This window comes from Brachyhypopomus gauderio, unplaced genomic scaffold (assembly GCF_052324685.1).
Source record: "Brachyhypopomus gauderio isolate BG-103 unplaced genomic scaffold, BGAUD_0.2 sc119, whole genome shotgun sequence".
Classification (NCBI taxonomy): Eukaryota; Metazoa; Chordata; class Actinopteri; order Gymnotiformes; family Hypopomidae; genus Brachyhypopomus; species Brachyhypopomus gauderio.
In genome coordinates, this window is record NW_027506940.1 from 575,658 (window position 1) to 594,054 (window position 18,397).

The 18,397-nt window shown below is 39.3% G+C and overlaps 1 protein-coding gene across 13 annotated transcripts; it reads right to left on the reverse strand.

The window, feature by feature from the left end:
- Positions 1–1,614: 1,614 nt before the first annotated feature.
- On the reverse strand, positions 1,615–14,875 carry LOC143497996 (uncharacterized). Of its 13 annotated transcripts, XR_013125942.1 has the most exons (9): positions 14,660–14,875; positions 8,736–8,781; positions 7,985–8,041; positions 6,712–6,812; positions 6,293–6,595; positions 5,650–5,928; positions 4,637–4,723; positions 4,325–4,417; positions 2,280–2,420 (listed from the first exon to the last, which is right to left on the reverse strand). XR_013125942.1 is itself a non-coding variant. In XM_076993661.1 (8 exons), exons 1-8 carry the CDS (start codon positions 14,700–14,702, stop codon positions 2,155–2,157), a joined length of 1,182 nt encoding a protein of 393 aa, XP_076849776.1. In that variant the 5' UTR covers positions 14,703–14,874; the 3' UTR covers positions 1,615–2,154. The 13 variants fall into 13 exon arrangements, 12 of the variants coding, with proteins under 12 accessions (XP_076849776.1, XP_076849777.1, XP_076849780.1 ...); XM_076993661.1 differs by lacking the exon at positions 4,325–4,417 and having other exon boundaries at positions 1,615–2,420; positions 14,660–14,874; XM_076993662.1 differs by lacking the exon at positions 4,325–4,417 and having other exon boundaries at positions 1,615–2,420; positions 8,736–8,778; positions 14,660–14,873.
- Between the last annotated feature and the right edge of the window lie 3,522 nt (positions 14,876–18,397).

The window sequence follows — 18,397 nt, forward strand, 5'->3', positions numbered from 1 at the left end:
GTACTATTTAGAATTAATTCTGTGAACAGATGGCAAAGCACTTCATAAGGCGCTCTGGATAAAAGCGTCTGCTAAATGCCCTACATGTAAATGATAAGGAGTGTATCTTTCATTTCACATCAGTGTTATGTGTTTGTAGTTGTGTTCAGGCTACTGATATTGATGATGGAGAAAGACACTGAGTACAGTCCTGGGGATTTAAATGATTAAAAGTGATGATAGATGACATTGAGGTGCTCAACATTGGTATAATATACTTTTTCATTTGTATAAAATAACTTTGCAGTTTGCATTGCACATTTGAGTTTGTCCTGGAAGTCACGATGAATATGGACAGGAAAAATCTGTAAAATTACGGTATTTCTCTGCAAAACTTTTTGTGCTGTGACTTCATTAAAAGTGCTAAATCATAATAACCCAGGAAAAACTGTAAAATAACGACATTTCTCTGCAGAATGTTTAATGAATTTTTCTGTAAATTTATTGTTTTTCCACAAAAACAATTTAAATCAGGGTTTTTTACTTTAAAATTAAAGTTTTTGTTTGGCAGCCGCTGCTGCCAGTCGTTTACCGTTTTTTTAGGATTTTTTTTTTCTTTTCAGTGAGCTGCATGCATTAATGTGAACACTTTTAAGACCAGACAGTAATTTAAAACCAGGAGTCTGAATGCACTGCAGCCCAGGGCCAGGATATGGCTGCACATTACCAGACAATAGTAAGACAATCAAAATTCTCTTCTTGTTAACATTACAGTTGAAAAACAGTTTCTGGTATGTAGAAACAAAGCAAGATCTCTAAAACACTTTGAAGTTTAGGCAAGTCTGCACAAAATGTACAAGTTCATGTCCTTTATAAGATGGATGAGGTGGTTGTATAGCACAAGTGCAACTGTGACCGGCCTCCCAGCTAGTCACTTTGTGAGAAGCACACATTCAAAAACATGTGTCTCTAAATCTCATGCAATCAACAACCACAGTAATATCAGAAAAAAATGCCGTTATCCTCCGATTTTCAAAATAAATTTAGCACCATATATCCAGAGCAAACCGCAACCAGCAGGTCTAGTCTCAGCTAGAAGTCAGGCCTCAAATCAGACCTATGTATGTGTGGTTTTTCATGTAAGCAATAAGTTTCTTGAGGCTTTTTTGTTTGGCTTGAGCCAAGGAATGCAACAGAAGTAGAATTTTGTTTCTAGGCCCTACAGTGTGGAAGATACTAGCAAAATGATTCAGATCATACAACTAAATCACATGCTGAGATTAGCTTAGTGTGTGTGTATGGAAAAAAGAAGCTAATATTAGTTAGTATGTTCAAATTGGCTAGAGAAGTGTGTATATGAAGCATAGATTCAGTCCTGTGTGTGAGTGTGTGTGGAAATAAAGAAGCTAAATATCCAGGCCCGGAGTGGCTAATCGGGAGTTTTGGGAGGATTCCCGATGGGCCGGCTCATGTCAATTTCTAGTTTGGGCCGATTGGGAGGGAAAAATAATTTTGGGCCGGATTTGAGCATGAAACTCCCGGGCTGAAAAAGGGGCTCACTCCGGCCCTGTAAATATCTGTATATTAATCACTAAGTAATGGGTAGGAATGGCTAGTTAGTGTGTATGTGAAACAGAGAGGCCTGTGTTTTTGTGAGTGGCCTGTGTTTTCTTTTAGAGGCCTGTGTTTTTGTGAGTGGCCTGTGTTTTTTTTTTTTAAGAGGCCTGTATTTTTGTGAGTGGCCTGTGTTTTTTTAGAGGCCTGTGTTTTTTTTTAGAGGTCTGTGTTTTTGTGAGTGGCCTGTGTTTTTTTAGAGGCCTGTGTTTTTTTTAGAGGCCTGTGTTTTTGTGAGTGGCCTGTGTTTTTTTAGAGGCCTGTGTTTTTTTTAGAGGTCTGTGTTTTTGTGAGTGGCCTGTGTTTTTTTTAGAGGCCTGTGTTTTTGTGAGTGCATGTGAAATAGAGGGGTGGGGTGGTAGGCAGAGAGAGTGTGGGGGGAGTGGACAAGGGGGGCAGTCTGCGTTTGTGAGAATGAGAGCGTTTGTGGTTGTTCATGAATTTCCTACCAGAGATTATTGTCAGGACAACACAAGAAAAAAACAAATACTACACGCAAAGCTGTTGGCTCCTCCCATTAAGGCCACTTGTGGCCTGACTTCTCCAAACAGTAGATTGGATTCAGCCAGTTCTGAGTTGATGGCCCTGCTGGGCATTGTCAAAAATAGTCAGGCAGTTTGTTTCATTCATTTCATCTGCACCACTGACATTTGGTCGGCCACGGTTCAATTCTTCACCTACATTACAGACATTTTTACATTTCTTTTTTAGCACTAGAAAACAAATGACAATCAAAATGCCAATCAAAATGCCAGCCAATAAGGAGACTGGTACTGTCCACTTAACCGCGGTGTCATAGCCCTCCTTCCAGCAATCCCTCCAGGTACCTACAAAATAATAAAAGAAAATAGAAGAAGCCGAGAATAGTTAATGGATTGTACGTAGTCAGAGCCAACGAATGGATTTACTAATACGTTTCTGACTTAACAACATTTTTTTCTTTGCCAAATGAAAATCATTTGATCAGATTGGTATGAAAACAGATAAAGCTGTTTTAGTTTGTTAGGTCAAAGTCCCTTGAATATGCACCATATTCTGGGAAATCTGATCATTTACTAACATTTTTTTCCCCCAATTCTTTGCAAAATTATATTAGTAAGCAAACTCTAGAAATAGTGTGTAATCTTGCATTTAGATGTAAAACATTCAGCTATATTTGGAAACAAGGATTTTTCCTGACATGTTTAGTCATTTTTTTTTGTCAGTCACTTCCATGCTGTCGCGTGGTTCCCGCCTCCCCCTGTCAGTAATGTCTTTGGTTTTGTTCTTTGTGTTTGAGTGTCTTTTATTTTGAAATTCCTAGTTGTCTCTGTCTTCACACCCCTGCCTTGTTCTCCGCCCCTCATTATTGCTTTCAGGTGTGTCTTGTTGGGTTCCTTGTACTGGGTTTTGTTCATGCCTTGGTAATTTCTGCTCCTCCTGTCTTTATTGCTAGCCTTTTATATCACCTTTGTTCTTTGCATTGAGTTCTGTCGTTTTCATGTTAAGTTATTTAATTTAAAACTCCTTAAAATCTGCATCTGCGTCCTACCTGCTCAGCCTATCCGTTACACATGCATTGAATATTGAGTAAATTATCATTTAGAACCACTGTCAAAAATGTGTTACCAATTTAATATCAAAAGCACTCGCACTAATAAAACCAAAATATACTCACAAGCAATACAGCCCGTTACAAGCTTTACACAAATCCTAAATCTTATTTACAACACTCTCAATACTCACTGAGTGTCACTAAGTCATGTCCTGTTAGAAATCTGAACACAGCTGTTGTCTGTTTGTTATCTGAATGGCACACCATTGTCAATGTAGTGTGGACAGTGTTTTAGGAAGAGCAGCACTAATCTCGGTTTTAGCGCTACCTCTGCGTTGAGATTGGTCCGTCTCAGAAACACATCCAGCCATGGTGCTGTGGTCAGAAATGGACCGTTGGTAAAGAGTTGGAGGATGTGTTGGAGTTGAGCATGTTTCTCAAACTGCAAATGTGCAGTTTGCTCCCGTAATTACAGGAGAGCTGTGAAGGTGATGGCTAAATACAGTACTGTGCAAACATTTTAGGCAGGTGAGGAAATTGTTTTTGCAAAGTAAGAATGCCTATATTCAAGATCACTGAAACATTCAACAAGATGTCCAACTAAACCATCATACTGATCAAGGTTTATCCTGTTCTTCCTGAAACACTACACTTTCAACTCAAACATTACAGTGCGCTTATTTACTTATTTTTGCTTTAATTTATTCCATCTTTATTTTCATCTTGCATGTCAATACTTTACATTTTATTTTCATTAGATCTTATGCACTTTATTTCCATTTTAACTTCAGTTTTGTACTTAAATCAGTTAAGTTTTTTTAATAAACTGTTTTTGTAATGATTTGTAAGTAAACTATTTTAGTATTTTCACAAACACGGTAACTACTAGAGATTGCCTTTTGAGTGTGGGTTTATGTAAAAAGCTTAAACTGAAATATGAATGAATTCCAAAGTTAAGATTAAGGTGAGCACCAGTTGGTACCACTGCACATATAGACATCACAATCAGCCACACAGAATATCTTGAAAAAGAAAATTAAAAGATGAGTGAACAGATTATGAAGATGAGCTCATGCGATGGAAGACATCAGTTCTGATTATGCTAGTATTCATGATCACTGTCTGTAATCACAGACTGACAGTTGCACTATGAATACAGCAGATGAAAAACAAGTTTAAGAGCAGGAGTGAAAGTACCAATGTTCACTGATGAGTTCAGAAGCAGAAAAGCAGGAGACACGCTCAGGATGCAGACGTCCGCTCAGCACAGAGAGAAGAACCAGACAGGAACTGGTGAAGATGAGCCCAGAAGATTCAGACTCTTTATAATCCTGCTATTATGTAGTTTAGCCATTATTCCACTGTGCTTGTTTCTTAATTGATGCAACCTTCATAGATATAAGAGCCATTGTGCTCATTTTGAACAGTAAGCGGTGGGGGGGTATTTAAAAACTGTCCAGACTGAAGCAAGATCACTAAAATCACAGTAAATACTGTATTAATTCCTACCATTGAATGTGCCTGAGGAGATACGCAAGATGTCAATTGTCTCTGCCTCAAGAGGTGACACAAAATCCTTCTTCTTGATGTTTTTTGCTGATGTAAATATGATAAAAGCACAATTTGCAAATTATAAATCATGCAAAAGGTAAATAAACTTCTTAGAGACAGAAGCCCATCCCACTATTGGCTGTGCCATTCAGTCGCTTTTTTGTGTGTCAATCTAGCTTTGGAACTGTAATGTAAATCTCAATCTGATCCACTTAACATCAGTGATCTAAAGAAACTTGCCCTCTGAGAAAAAAAAAGTTCCAGTCAGAATTTCTAAAATGTTCTAAATGTTTCTATAATATTTGGGACTGTAGACAAAAAACAAAAGACCTAAAAAATCAAATGACAATTATAAATGTGAAGTGGCCAGAGTTTGTATGGATATCTGTATTAGACTGGATTCTTGATGCTTGCACCATCAGAACTACTGACGAGTGTGTAGTGTATTTTATGGCAATGGGCTTCAATTATTCAGTGCTCAACATGTGAAAATATATTTTTCCTTTATTCATTTTTTATTGATTTTACTTGTAAGGGATAGTTGACTGGACAGGAATAAGATTATCTGACTATAGGTTCTGAAGGCATTGTTAACTGTTAACTAATGAATTACTGTATACATTTTTATTTATGTTGGATAATTGTTGTATACCTTATATGGACAAAAGCACATGGACTCTTTTCCTGATTATTAAGTTCAAGCATTTCTATCACATTCACTGCTAACAGTTTGCCAACATGGTCACACAATCTCTATAGTCAAAACTGGCAGTAGGGTGGGACATATTAAAGAGCTCCATGACCAAATGGTGATCACCCTGCACTGTTGTATATTACATGTCAACATACGTTTAGTTAGATAATGTATCTAGAACATCCAAAGATCATATAGCACATTATATAGCATTTAGCAACAACTCAAATGCATCTCACATGGAGAAAGGCTCAGCTAGTAATGTCTGCATATTTACCCATGACTGCAGTCGTGATGTTGGTCACCAAATCTCCAGTTTCAACTTCATGCACTGTACAAAATCCAGTGTCCGATGGGGTCAGAGCAGTGAGCAACAGAAAGTTACCAATGACTCTGACCCGATCTTGGTATTCAGGAGTGCACTTCTGAGACCGGCCATTTAACGTGCAATACCCAGAAGTGTCTACTCCTTCAAACGTCACCTTTACAGGAACCATGGTCAGAAGGTCGAGAACAAGAGTCTGGCCAATCATGTGATTGATGGACGAGTAAGAGGCTGTACAGAGGAGAGACATTTTCAAATAAGGGGTTTGGTGTCGGACAAGGCACAGGTTTACTGACCAATTCTTTCCTTTAATGAACGGGGTCAGCTAGTAACAAAGTTAGCTACATTTAAACATTTCACACCGATTTATTAATGTAGAAATCAGTTGGAGAAGTTCTAGAAACAAACAGGCCTTCTGACTGTACATACAGTCTTTATCTCTACATAATTTCCTAACTTCATTGCTGCCAGTACAATTGACCATGAAGCCAGATTCATCAAGAATGCAACATCTATTTCTATTAAAATGTCTTGCTGCTAGCAACAACCGTAATTTTGACATATTAAGCATTTTTTATCAAGCAAATGTACTTACGTTGAATGAGGAGACTACAATAGCAGACTTTCTGTCCATTGCAGAAAGCGCTGTACCAGCGTTTTTTACTGTGATCAGCTGAAGTGACAGTCAAACTGAGATTTCCTTCCTTGAATTGCTCGGAGGACATCTGAAAACCTTCCTGGGTCCAGCAATGGTTGCGTTGGTCACATGTGGCTAGAATGGTCTGGTCATTTGAGGTCATCCACTCGAGGTTCCCGGAGCACTTGTGGTAGCAGGGGAGAGAGGCAGGCTCATGGAGGTGTGCTCTTATAATTTCAAACGCCGTAGTAGAGGACAACCCTGGGAATGTATAAAAGAACCAAACGGTTGTGGTTGAGACAGATTGATACAGCACTCCTGTATATCAGCATAGTCCCAACAGAAACATTAATCTTTGCCCTGATGGGAGTACCAACAGCTGGGTTGGGTCTTCTGGGATATTGTGGCACCCTCAGTACTGAACTCCATTATGGTACTGATCGTGGTAACCTCCACAGAAACTACTGAAGAAGGAAGACTGCAGAAGAGTGAATACTGTTCTGTCCAAAACACAAAAAGATTACCTTTGTTTCAAAAACATTTTAAATTAGTTTGTTTGTATTCATATTTATGAGTGCATTATAAAGTTTCATAAATATTTAACACCAGAGTAATATATATTTATTCCTTGCCACTGTTGCCCTTGGCTTGCTCACTGGGGGCTTGAACTCGGACACTTGTAAAGCTGCTTTGTGACAACAACTGTTGTAAAAAGTGCTATATAAATAAATTGTGATTTGATTTGAGTGCCCATGACCTTTGCATCTTATTGGGAATGTGTGTGTGTGTGTGTGTGTGTGTGTGTGTGTGTGTGTATGTTATATTTCAGGCAGTGTGTATGATATTACTTGAAAAGTCATTGAATACGGATTTTGATATAATCTGATCTAATCTGATACTCACTGACTAACAGCCCAGAATATCTTTGTAAACTGTTTTGTAGACTCTTTACAACCCATTTCTCCCACAGCCGTGTGTTCATGGGTATTTCTTGGAGCTTTCCTTGACCTCCATGATCACACACCACATCTGTTAACTCATGAGGAATTTTAAATCCAATCCACACAAACCCAAAACCTCAAAGGATCCTCAGCACTGCACAGGCAACACGGGTGACACTCTGCATTGTCTTTTTGTAATGAGAGGGGGGGGGGGGGGGGGTAGGCAAAACACTGAGATGAACATAATTCAAAACAACGTTTATTTCTAAAAGTCTCCAGCAGTTAGTGCTTAACACAAACTTTCATAAATATTTTCTTTGAAAGATTGCTAGACAACTGGCATAACAGTTTGATAGTTCCTATAATTTCTAGAAGCACTGTATATGAATAATTATCCATCTAAATGTTTTGTGTTATTTTTTATTTTAACATGAGCAGTGGTTCCTAACAATACAGTAAAAGTCGCTGTAACAAAGGCTGAAGGAAACCACCATAACCAGGACTCCAACCCAGGACGCCAACCCAGGACGCCAACCCAGGACGCCAACCCAGGACTCCCACCCAGGTCTGAAAGAAGGCAAATGGGAGCTTTGACCACCGGACCAAAGAGCGTAGCAGCCAGAGCCCCCACTTAACCATCCTCCACTTCGGGGAGTGGTGGTCTCCATCACAGTCACTGAATATAGATTTAGATGAAACTGATACGTACCTACTGCCAGGACCATGATGATCAGGAAGAACCACCGGGACATACCTGGGTTTGTACCTGGAAAGACATAGAAGAGGTTAAAAGACACCAGCACTTGATGTTTCTCCTGATGTTTCCCAGTAGACATGGACTAGTCACCATATCCATCATTTGTAGCAGAAAACAAAATATCAACTTCACAGATGTGACATCACACTGAACACTCGGTACGCAGCAATGTTAAACCATGTTTTCCAGGCAATTTGCTTAATATGCCACCACAGTGAGAAACTATGAATCACTCATCATGAAGAGTAAGACTTCACAAACCCAACACAAAGACAAACAACAGATGTGGACTGATGGGGAGAATTGTTGGTGTTCTATATACTATGCAATAGCACGCAGAAACAGAATCAATGCAATAGCCCACAGAAACAGAATCAACATTACAGACATGCAACAACCAAAATAATTTATAAAAGGAATTTAAGTGAGACTGATTTTCATTCAAACACACAAATGTGCAAACAAAAGACATGTACTGGGATGGACTGGTACTAAGAAACAACTCTGGAACCAAACTGACCCCATCCAAAAGACAAATTCAAATGAATCCTGTGCTTGTACAGTCTTTTAGCTACTGAGGTTGTCAACAGTTTCAGAAATTGCCAGAATTTTCAGAATTATAAATTCATAAATTTGTCTTTCTTTAGGAGTTTCTCAGTTGGCATCTCAACAAGCAATCACCTGACAGAGAAGATTCACATACCTGAAATGGTACTCGTGGGCATGGACACCCATGGCTGAATTTCCTGCTTAACATTATATTTAAAAAAAGCAGTGTGAATTTTGTGTCAAAATGTCTCAGAAAAGATCATTAGGTTTTTAAAAAGGAATACAGTATTACACTTTGAGAACACAATGGTACTATGATCTTGTACCGGGCAATCACAAAATATGACCGAGATCAGTTGTGTGTCGATAATAATAAGCTTTCAACATGTTTACTTGATTAGGATAGATGTAACAGCTACAAGTCCCAGCAATAATGACATCTCAGAGCATTACAAAACATGAATGGAAACAACGAGTGACACAAGAGCAAAATAAATCCCAATATACCCCTTATAAACCATTAAATATGATATGTTGCACTTTACAGATTTCTATATTTAAATATTTAAATATTTGAGATGTAAAACCAGTACATAATTAGTATTAAAATGAATAAGGTTGTATGACAGGGGTGCCCATTACATCGATCGCGATCTACCGGTCGATCGTGAAGGATGTGTGGGTTGATTGCGAAGGAATTGTGGGTACAACATTAAAAAGTAGTGGACGAATGAGAGGCTATAGTCCATCCGCACTGATGGTTGTATTTTGATTGACATACATGGTAGCCAATCTGATTTCTAGGGTTTGACCATATACCTGTGACAGGTATGCACCTGCATTTGTGTATGTTGAAAAAATGTTGAAGTTTGTAATTTATATAAATAATATACAAATAAATTATAATTTAAATATTTAACTAGTATTCATGCAATAGGACAAATGCACTAATATATGAAAATTACAACTCTTGGCAAAATAAGAACACTTACAGTTACTAATGAAGTTTTTTTTTTCCTATGGCCCTGCCCCCTCAAAGGTCACACTCAAAATTATTGAAAAACATGAAGAATGTACAGCAGAAACCTTACTTGCCTCTGGCTATGTTATAAAATAAAGGTACAATACATTTTAATACCTTGCACTTTTCACTCATTACTATTACATGTCTGGCCACAATCTTTGCCATGAGGCAGAAAGTAACAGCACAATGTCCTTTTCCAAGGATTCATCTTATTTTAGGTTCATCATGTAACAATACAAATTTACTTGACTTTAATGTTTGTAATACTCTTCTGATGTATAGAAATCTTCCAATAATTTTACTTAAGGTTAATATTTTTTTAAAGTCTTCATAAAGGCTTTTCTTCTTAATAAAATTCACTTTGTTAACCTACAACAGTTTTAATATATTTTTTAAATTAATTCCTTACATGTTAGATTAAAACAATTAGTTTTGTAACATCTGACTGCAAGGACCAAACACTCACATAAGACTCATCCGGTATTTGTTTTCTGTAGGCTTTATGACTTAAGTCTGGACCTGCACACTGAAGGCCAGACCTAGAGCACTTTTGCTGTTCTTTGTTCATGTTCTTTTTGTTAAACCAGTTCATGTCTTGTGTCTTGACCATGTTTGAGTCAGCCAGATAAACCTAATGGTCAGACATGATACTTTAGGTGCTTTGTTTTTTTCGTTATCACTTTCATGGGAAGTGGGAAAGTCCACCAAGTCGATATCCTGCATATACAGAGGGTCTGGCCATATATATATATCTCACCCCTGACGCTTAGCTCATCTGTGGGACCTATTGAGGTTCCAGAGAGGAGGTCCTGTATTATCTTGATTGTTGGTATTTGGGGTGGTATTGGGGTGGGGGGTCGTTGGGGTGGTATTGCACTGGAATACAACAAGTGTCGTTTACCAAACAAATCTGACTGTCTAGCGTTCGACATTTAGCAGCGGTTACTTGACAGCAGGTCAATTGGACTGGAATCGATAAGGCTGTAAATGAAAATGTGTTTTTTGTTCTCTTTTGTTTTGTACACTGCATGTGCGTGTATGTCTGTGTCTGTGCATGCTTTGTGTGACTCGCTTTTTGTGTGTTCGTCTTGAAGTTCGAGTGGCAATGAATAATGTAAGGCAAACAGTGAAAGATTATCGGCTTGAAAAATGACTGGTGTATTGAATTACTAGAAGGTGTTTTAGATGCCAAAATCAATAATAACGTAACTAGTATTAAATATCCGGTATGTACAAGTATAATTAATTTTTAAAGTACATTATAGGTCATGGTGATTGTAGTCTTTAGGATGTGCAGAATTCTTAAATTATTATTTTTTTCTTTTTACTCAGGTGCACTCTTCTATCTGGTATTAAGGTATTAAGACCCAATTACATTAACTGCAGCTAGTTTATTATTATCAGGTTGACGAGATGTTTTTTTTATTATTCATTGTGTTTTTACAGAATATAGAATAAACAGATGCCATCAAAATTGCAGACCAGAGGGACATTATCACTGCCCCATGTGCTCTAAAACAATTCTGAGGCGAGACAACATGTCTGTTCATTTAAAAGCATGTCAAGACTCAACATGCGGGACACCCACACCTACCCCTGAAAAAACACCCTGCACTTCTGCTCCCTCCACGCTACCTACTGTGAAGGATACAGCCACTGATTTAGACTCACCTTTGGCATTGTCATTTCCCTCACCTGCTTCTCCTAAAAAGCCTCAACATGTGTCCTCCAAAAAGGTCAGCTGAGGGATTTGCGCCCAGACGCTGTTGGGGTTACCCACGGTCTCTGGGGTTACCCACGGTCACTGGGGTTACCCACGGTCACTGGGGTTACCCACGGTCACTGGGGTTACCCAGAGCCGTAGAAAGAGAGAGTTGCGACACTCCCATAGACTCCTATTGTAATTCAGGAATGCGGAAGTAAACGTGCCATGGGGAGACCAATAGTTCCAAACATGCTATAGTTCCAGCATTGAACTGCGTATATTTGAAGCATTTCCGCGGCTGTTTTTCTGGTAAGTTAATGAATTATTCATCATTTCCTATATCATCCTCCATAAATGTGATTAGTATTACTGTTATAGTTAAGTGGTCACTTGTTGTTAGTTTATTTCTGCATTTTAAATACCTTTAGCTTAAATTACACTTCGCTAGCATTAGCTATGTTATTAAAAGCAGGAATCACTTAGCGGTGCATTAGCCTCAGAGTATTCAGTCATTAGGATAGTTGTTAAATTCAGTAATACCTATATAGATTTGATCATATTGTAATTAATGGTAACTATCTGAAGTAGAAAAGATGGTTGGATTGTAGTGAAGTTACTCTTTGGTTGATTAATTAGCTAGTGTTTCAGTGACAGGTGATAAAACCAGCAGCTTCTACGTGGATTTATTTATACAGGATGCATCAACAGGTCTATATATAATCTCAACACAATTTAGTAACAATTTTTTTTATTTAATTACGTATGATGCTTAGGATTGTCATTACCATCATAACATTTAAAATATTTTTTTTAGGCCAGTGGTGTGATGACCAGACCAGTGGAGCAATGTAGATTGGTGATTACTGCAGTAGCTGGTGGAGTGGGGATGAGAAAAACAGATCCTCCATACCTACTGAAGTTTAAGTACCACTGGGTGGCAGGACATTTGTAGGAGTTAAAGACAGACCAAGCACATTCATGGTAACAATGAAAGTATTTGATGGGGGTGTATTTCCAGGTGTTACATGGCTTTGCTGGCTTTTCTTAGCCATTTTCATCTGGCTTTTACTTCCAAAATGCCCAGTTTTGGACAGTGTGTGTTTTTTCCTCTCAGCCTGGATGTGCTTTGCTGCGATTCTCAACCTCAGCCTGATGTATCTGTTAGCTATTTTTTGTTTAACATCATGGCATGAGGGAAGCCTACTGTCTAAGAGCCTAGCCTCTATCTCCATTAAATGTTTTGCATTAGGAGTGCCATAAGTGAGGCACTGGTCCTAGTTCGAAATTCGAAACAATTGATCGATTTTCCGAACTAGATCAAAAGCCTCCTGGGTCAGTGCTTCTACTGATTTGGGCCAACCACTTTTTTCTTCTGTAGGTATCTTTTGGAATCCCATACATCCGGATCCCTTTCTCGGACCGATTGGTACATCCAAATGCTGCACAGCCAACCATGTTCAATAAGAAATCAATCTGTAGAAGTTTGATGTGAAACGAAAATGTTAGGGATGAATTAATTTATGTATTTAATGATGTTATTTTAGTGTTGTAGTGTAGACTACAGAATAAATCTATGTATTAAATGTTAAATGTGTTTTTAGTGTTGTTTTGTGGACTAAATAAATCTATGCCTGAACCTTTAATAGTGCAGGCTCCTTCAACAGGCTATTTGTAACTCTAGTTTTGTTCAAAGATACTATAAAAAATTATCAATAAATATTTATTGAAAGTTGATATAAATATTAAGTTGATTGCAGATTAAGTGTTATATCGCCGGTGGATGGCGCCAGAGCTAGCGAGCTAGTAACGTATTGAATCACATCTGTGGATCTGAGGTAAATAAACTGGATATTTTTTTTCGTGAGATATCGGATGTGTGGCGTGAGAGCGTGTGAAAACGGTCAAATGCGTGTTGGCAACCCTGTATGTTGTAATATTTACCAGAAATACGGTAACCGCTGATGTCTTTCCCGTTTAAAACCATTCAGTGTTCGTGTTTGATTGGAACTATACGGTCCTCCATGAACCACGTGACCTCTGAGCGGCGAGATCACAGAGTGTCGCAACTCTCTTTCTACGGCTCTGGGGTTACCCACGGTCACTGGGGTTACCCCAGGACACCGGAAAGCGTCATGTGAAACGTCATTTCCTTTTATGCCAGTCCACAGGATGTAGTATTGACTTCAGGTCGTTTTGTAAATCGCTCAACATTGACGAACCTTTTGAGGCTTGGAAACTGTGACCAAACCATCTTTACTGACCACGCTAGAAACAGAGATACCAAACTACCTACTTGACTACTTTGGCGAGAAAACACACGTAAAGGAGAGCCAAGATGTGCTTGCATTAACGTGGGCTAATGACCCTGGTGTTGACTAGTCGCTACTGTGTTCTATGTATATTTATATATAATATAGTTAACAGGATGACTCGGATTACATGCATCGGTCCACATAACTTTATTCTTCTTCCTATGCTTCCACTCCGAAGTCCTCTTGATATTTCCCCCAACATGATTATCTGTATACATTAGAGCTACGCTACCGAAACTAGCATTCGTGCTAACGCCAGCTAATCCCTATGAAGTTAGCATTCACTCGAGCTAATGTCCTCGTTACTGAGGGACCGACACATTCTCGCCTGCTCACTGCGGGGAAAGTTGAGTATTATACACTTTAAATAAAGGTTAGAGACTTGTGAAAGTCATGGGGTTCATTGACATTATAGCCAGCACAAGGGAGCTCAGCAGAATACCAGGAGCCAGCTGTGAGATTAGGATGCAACACTGTGGCCGCAGGCAGGCAACGCGCGCGCGCACGTGCACGCGCACACATCATACACATATTGTGGAATAAAATAAAATATATAAACCGCATGAAAATAAAACTCCCCAGACGCACCGACCAATGTAATTGGGAGCGAATCCAGAAAAAGATTTTACACAACAATAGGGGCACATGATTTGGGTAGTGACAAAGGAATAAACATGTTTTAACTGTAAATTGGCATGCCTCATTCCCTCTTAAAAGAGCACACCGAGTGGCGATGTGAGATCTACCAAGATCTTCGCATGCGAATAAAAACCTGTTTGAACGTCTCCGACTGATTTCCTCTACGAAACAAACGAATATGCGAAGTGAGCATCCCTTCAACGGCATTTGACCCTTATCTGCTCAAGGACATTACTCCTGGGTGGGTAATGGGACGTGGGCGTCCGCGATTACACCACACTTTAGGGTGCCAAATCCATTTAGGGCTTACCTCTAGATGCAGAACATATTCGCTCACTCCGTATCCACTTATTCGATTATCTCCCCCACTCAGATTAGGTTTTTATCATTTTACCCACCTGTATTGGCAGGATGATGAAAAGACGGAGCCGAGAAAACCATGATGTAGAGGTGATCCAAATATCGGTACCAACGCTGGTATTGACTGCAAGATTGATACTAAATCTTATTTCTCTCTTGCACGCACGACTGCTGCGTACGCGCACTCACTCGTGAACAGCAGCGCTCAGCCTCTCTCCATATGCTGCAGGCCGGAGCCCCGGTGGGCGTGGGTAAAGGGCGGAGCATGTGTCAATCATTTTCGACTGCAGCCAATCATCTTAACAGATCTGCCAAAAGAAGGCGGAAACTGCACGGAGAAGCTCTTTAACACATTAAAACATTGTTTTCTAGAGATATACGAGTTTTCAATTCATTCTTCAAAAGTTGCACTACAGCACTAAGTCATGCTCAGAAACACTGTTTAGGGCTGTAGTGTCTGTGCATATGTAATACATTATGTAGTGTTTAAACTGTAACTGGTCTAAAATTCATTTCTCTTCTTGCTTATGGTGAGTTGAGCTGGACAAAGAGGTTGAAGGATGTGGTTTACATATGGGTTTGGTTTAGGTGAAAAGGGAGCGGCTGTAAAAGCATGCTATAGGGAAGTGTATGAATGAGTCGACTCTGAGTGTTTGATTTAGTAGTTTAAGAGTTTATGCCTGGTTTAGGGTTGAGAGTTGTTTTGTGTTTTGTTTGAGGGGGTGAGTTGTGGATGTCTGTCTGTTTGTGTGTGCGAGCTGAGTTGGTCTCTCTGTGTGTGTGCATATCTTGGTGGAATGCCAGATGTGTGTGAGAAGCTGAGTGAGTTGGTTGTTGGTTTCCATGGATTATATGATTTTATATTAAATAAAGGCCTATATAAATGTTAGTAGTTGAGTTATATGTGATATAGAAAATTTATGAGCCTTTTTGGGGGACTTTGTGTTGTTAAAAAAATAAAAATAAAAATAAATAAATAAATAAAAATGCATGAGCCTTTGGAAAGAGGGCTTTATGAATAAAGATGAGAATTTATGAGCCTCTTTTGAGTGGATGTAGGATATCTGAGTAAATTATCTGAGCCCCCAAAGAAGGACAGTTATTATTTGAAAGAAAGATCGGGTAGGATCATTTGTTTGCACAAGCATAGAGAAACATTTTGGAGATTGTTTTTGGAGTGAAATAAAATAAAATGAAGTTTTTCATGTATGGTATAAAACTTTAATTGAGGTGGATATTTGGTAGACATATGATATATGTGTTGGACAGAGCCGGCCTGTTACGACTCTAGAGGCGGGTGTGACGCAAATGCAGATGTCAAATGATTTATTATAGAAACGGAACCAAAACACTAAACGCAGGGGAGATGACAAATGAAACTGTAAGTAATACCGGGATAGCAACAATGACGTGGGGAACACATACTCTAAATACTGTAAGACAGGACATGAAACTAAGGTGGACTATACGAGCATAAGGCTCAGAGTAACAACGGGAATAGCGGCAACACAAGAACAAAACCCGTAGGGCTACTGACAGCAACTACTCATGACATACACAATCTAGAATTAACAAGGTAACAAAACCGAGGGAAATGCCGGAACTAGAGGGCAAACACCAAGGAGGCTAAAAGCAGCGATAATAACAACTAGGACGTTCATGAACAGAGAAACACGAAGGGTGAAGGCAAGGAGAGATATGGCAAGGAGTACTCACGAAACAAACACACAAGGACCGACACAGAAGTGAAACACCACGGGGAATATATACACAGAGACGGGACGGTGAAACGAGACTCAGGTGTGTGCACTAACGATAAGGGCGTGATAGACAGAGGGAGGAACGAATGGGAGCGGGGAGCTAGGCGGGACCAGGGAGGAGGGAGGGGCTGGACGTGACACGGCCCTGACCAATGTGGCGCCCTAGGCGAGATTTTGGTTGGTGCCCCCTGCATCATCAATCATTGTGTTGATTGTGTCACTATTAAAGAAACAAATAAAAAGCAAATGACTTAAATATTACCATATAACAAGCAATAAATATAAAGGTGTTGCACAAAAAATATTTTAAAACTATTTTACATAACGTAGTGCAGAGAACAACTTTTAAATATTAATAATAAATTAAAAAAATAAATTAAAAACAACAACTACCACCAGTGCAAATCAGGGCAATTTGCCTACTGCAACATTATTATTTCAAAAGTGCATCCGCAATATTAGTATATATTTATTTTAAGCTAAGCTAATCATAGCACCTACTAGGATTGGGCAGTATGATGACAGTGGCGGTTTTCACTAAGATCATACAGAGGGGAAAAAGCCACAATGACGATTGAGTGTTAGTTGTGAGTCAAGCGAGCTGGTTTCAAAGAAAAACACAACAGCTACAGATTGGCAACATTTTGGATTTGTTTCAAATAAAAATGAGAGACCATTGGAGCACGCCCCCACGATTCTAATTCGATAATATGATTGGTTGATAAAACTGCCAATCTATAATAAAAGCTCTCAATGTAAAAGGGCCTTTCTCTCTTTTACCTAGAAACAACGGTGTGAAATATTCTGATTGGTTGATTTTTTATTTCACCGCTGAGGTTTTTTTCAAGCACAAGTACGAAAAGTGGATTTGAAAGCCGATTTATAGGAAAAATACAAATTATTGGTGAAGCGTTATTAACATATATTACATATAATAGATAAAGCATCCTTTTTAAGATCAATTAACCTTCAGAGAAGGCGTTGAAGTCCCTGACGGTTCGCCAATGGTATAGTGTTAATTCACCACATATTACCATTATATTACCTGTTTTTTGCCGCCTTTCCTCCTCCACTTTTCTCATTTTTCTACCCTGGGCACCAGAGGACTTCTGCCTTTTTGATGTCTTTACAGGAAGATGTCACTCACTCTGTGGTGTACAGAGAAACAGTGACGAGGTGCGCAGAGCGCGCGGGGGAGGGCGGGTTGGCGCGCGGGTGATAGGTGTCCTGTGTTGTTATTATAAGAATTATTAATTTGACTAATATTATTAAACAATGAAATTATGAGTATGTGGACTTTGCTTGTTTTCAAATTTATTAATTGTTCATTAATAAAAAAAACCACATGAACGCGAGCGCCCCCCTGGACAGCCGGCGCCCCTAGCATTTGCCTATATCGCCTAATGGAAGGGCCGGCCCTGGTGTTGGAAAATAACTTGGCGTGAACTGTGCTGCTCAGAGTGGTGAGACATTAAAACTCTGGTCTGTTCCTTTGTTTGTTCATGGTGTGTGTGTCAGAGAAGGAGAAGGAGGAGGGGCCACTGCTTGAGGTCTGCTAACTCCAGCCTGACAAAGGCCAGTGTGTCTACTGACAAACTTTTTGACCAATACCTGCTTCCTGAATATATATGTGTATAACCATTTAAAGTCACTAATGTTGATATATCTAGTCTGGTCTCACATTTAAGCTGTTAAAGGAAAATTTTCAGTTTGGGGTTTAATAGATGCATCTCTTGTTTCTGTGTATGTAAGATACTACATGCTGTGTAGTATTTTTATAGAACAAACCTTGGCAACAGATTGACTAGTTGAGGCTTTAGTTACTTGAGGCCACTTTGATTTAGGGCGTACTCACACTAGGCACGGTTTGCTCATTCCGTGCTGGGGCCCGGTTATCCCCCCTCCCCACTCCCCCTCTGGCCTGCACTCACACTCGCTTCAGCAACCCGGCCCGAGCACGCTTACGTCATCACAACGCCGCTTTATTTGGAAAAAAAGCGCGCTCGCACAACACTA

What these genes read in the sequence shown, in the direction of transcription:
- LOC143497996 (XM_076993661.1), bottom strand. Translation starts at nt 14,702, where the DNA reads ATGGTTTTCTCGGCTCCGTCTTTTCATCATCCTGCCAATACAG. An exon ending in CATCATGGTCCTGGCAGTAG is followed by an intron (nt 6,813 to 7,984) that starts GTACGTATCAGT and finishes ACTCTTCTGCAG; the next exon opens with TCTTCCTTCTTCAGTAGTTT. An exon ending in CTCCTCAGGCACATTCAATG is followed by an intron (nt 2,421 to 4,636) that starts GTAGGAATTAAT and finishes ATTATTTTGTAG; the next exon opens with GTACCTGGAGGGATTGCTGG.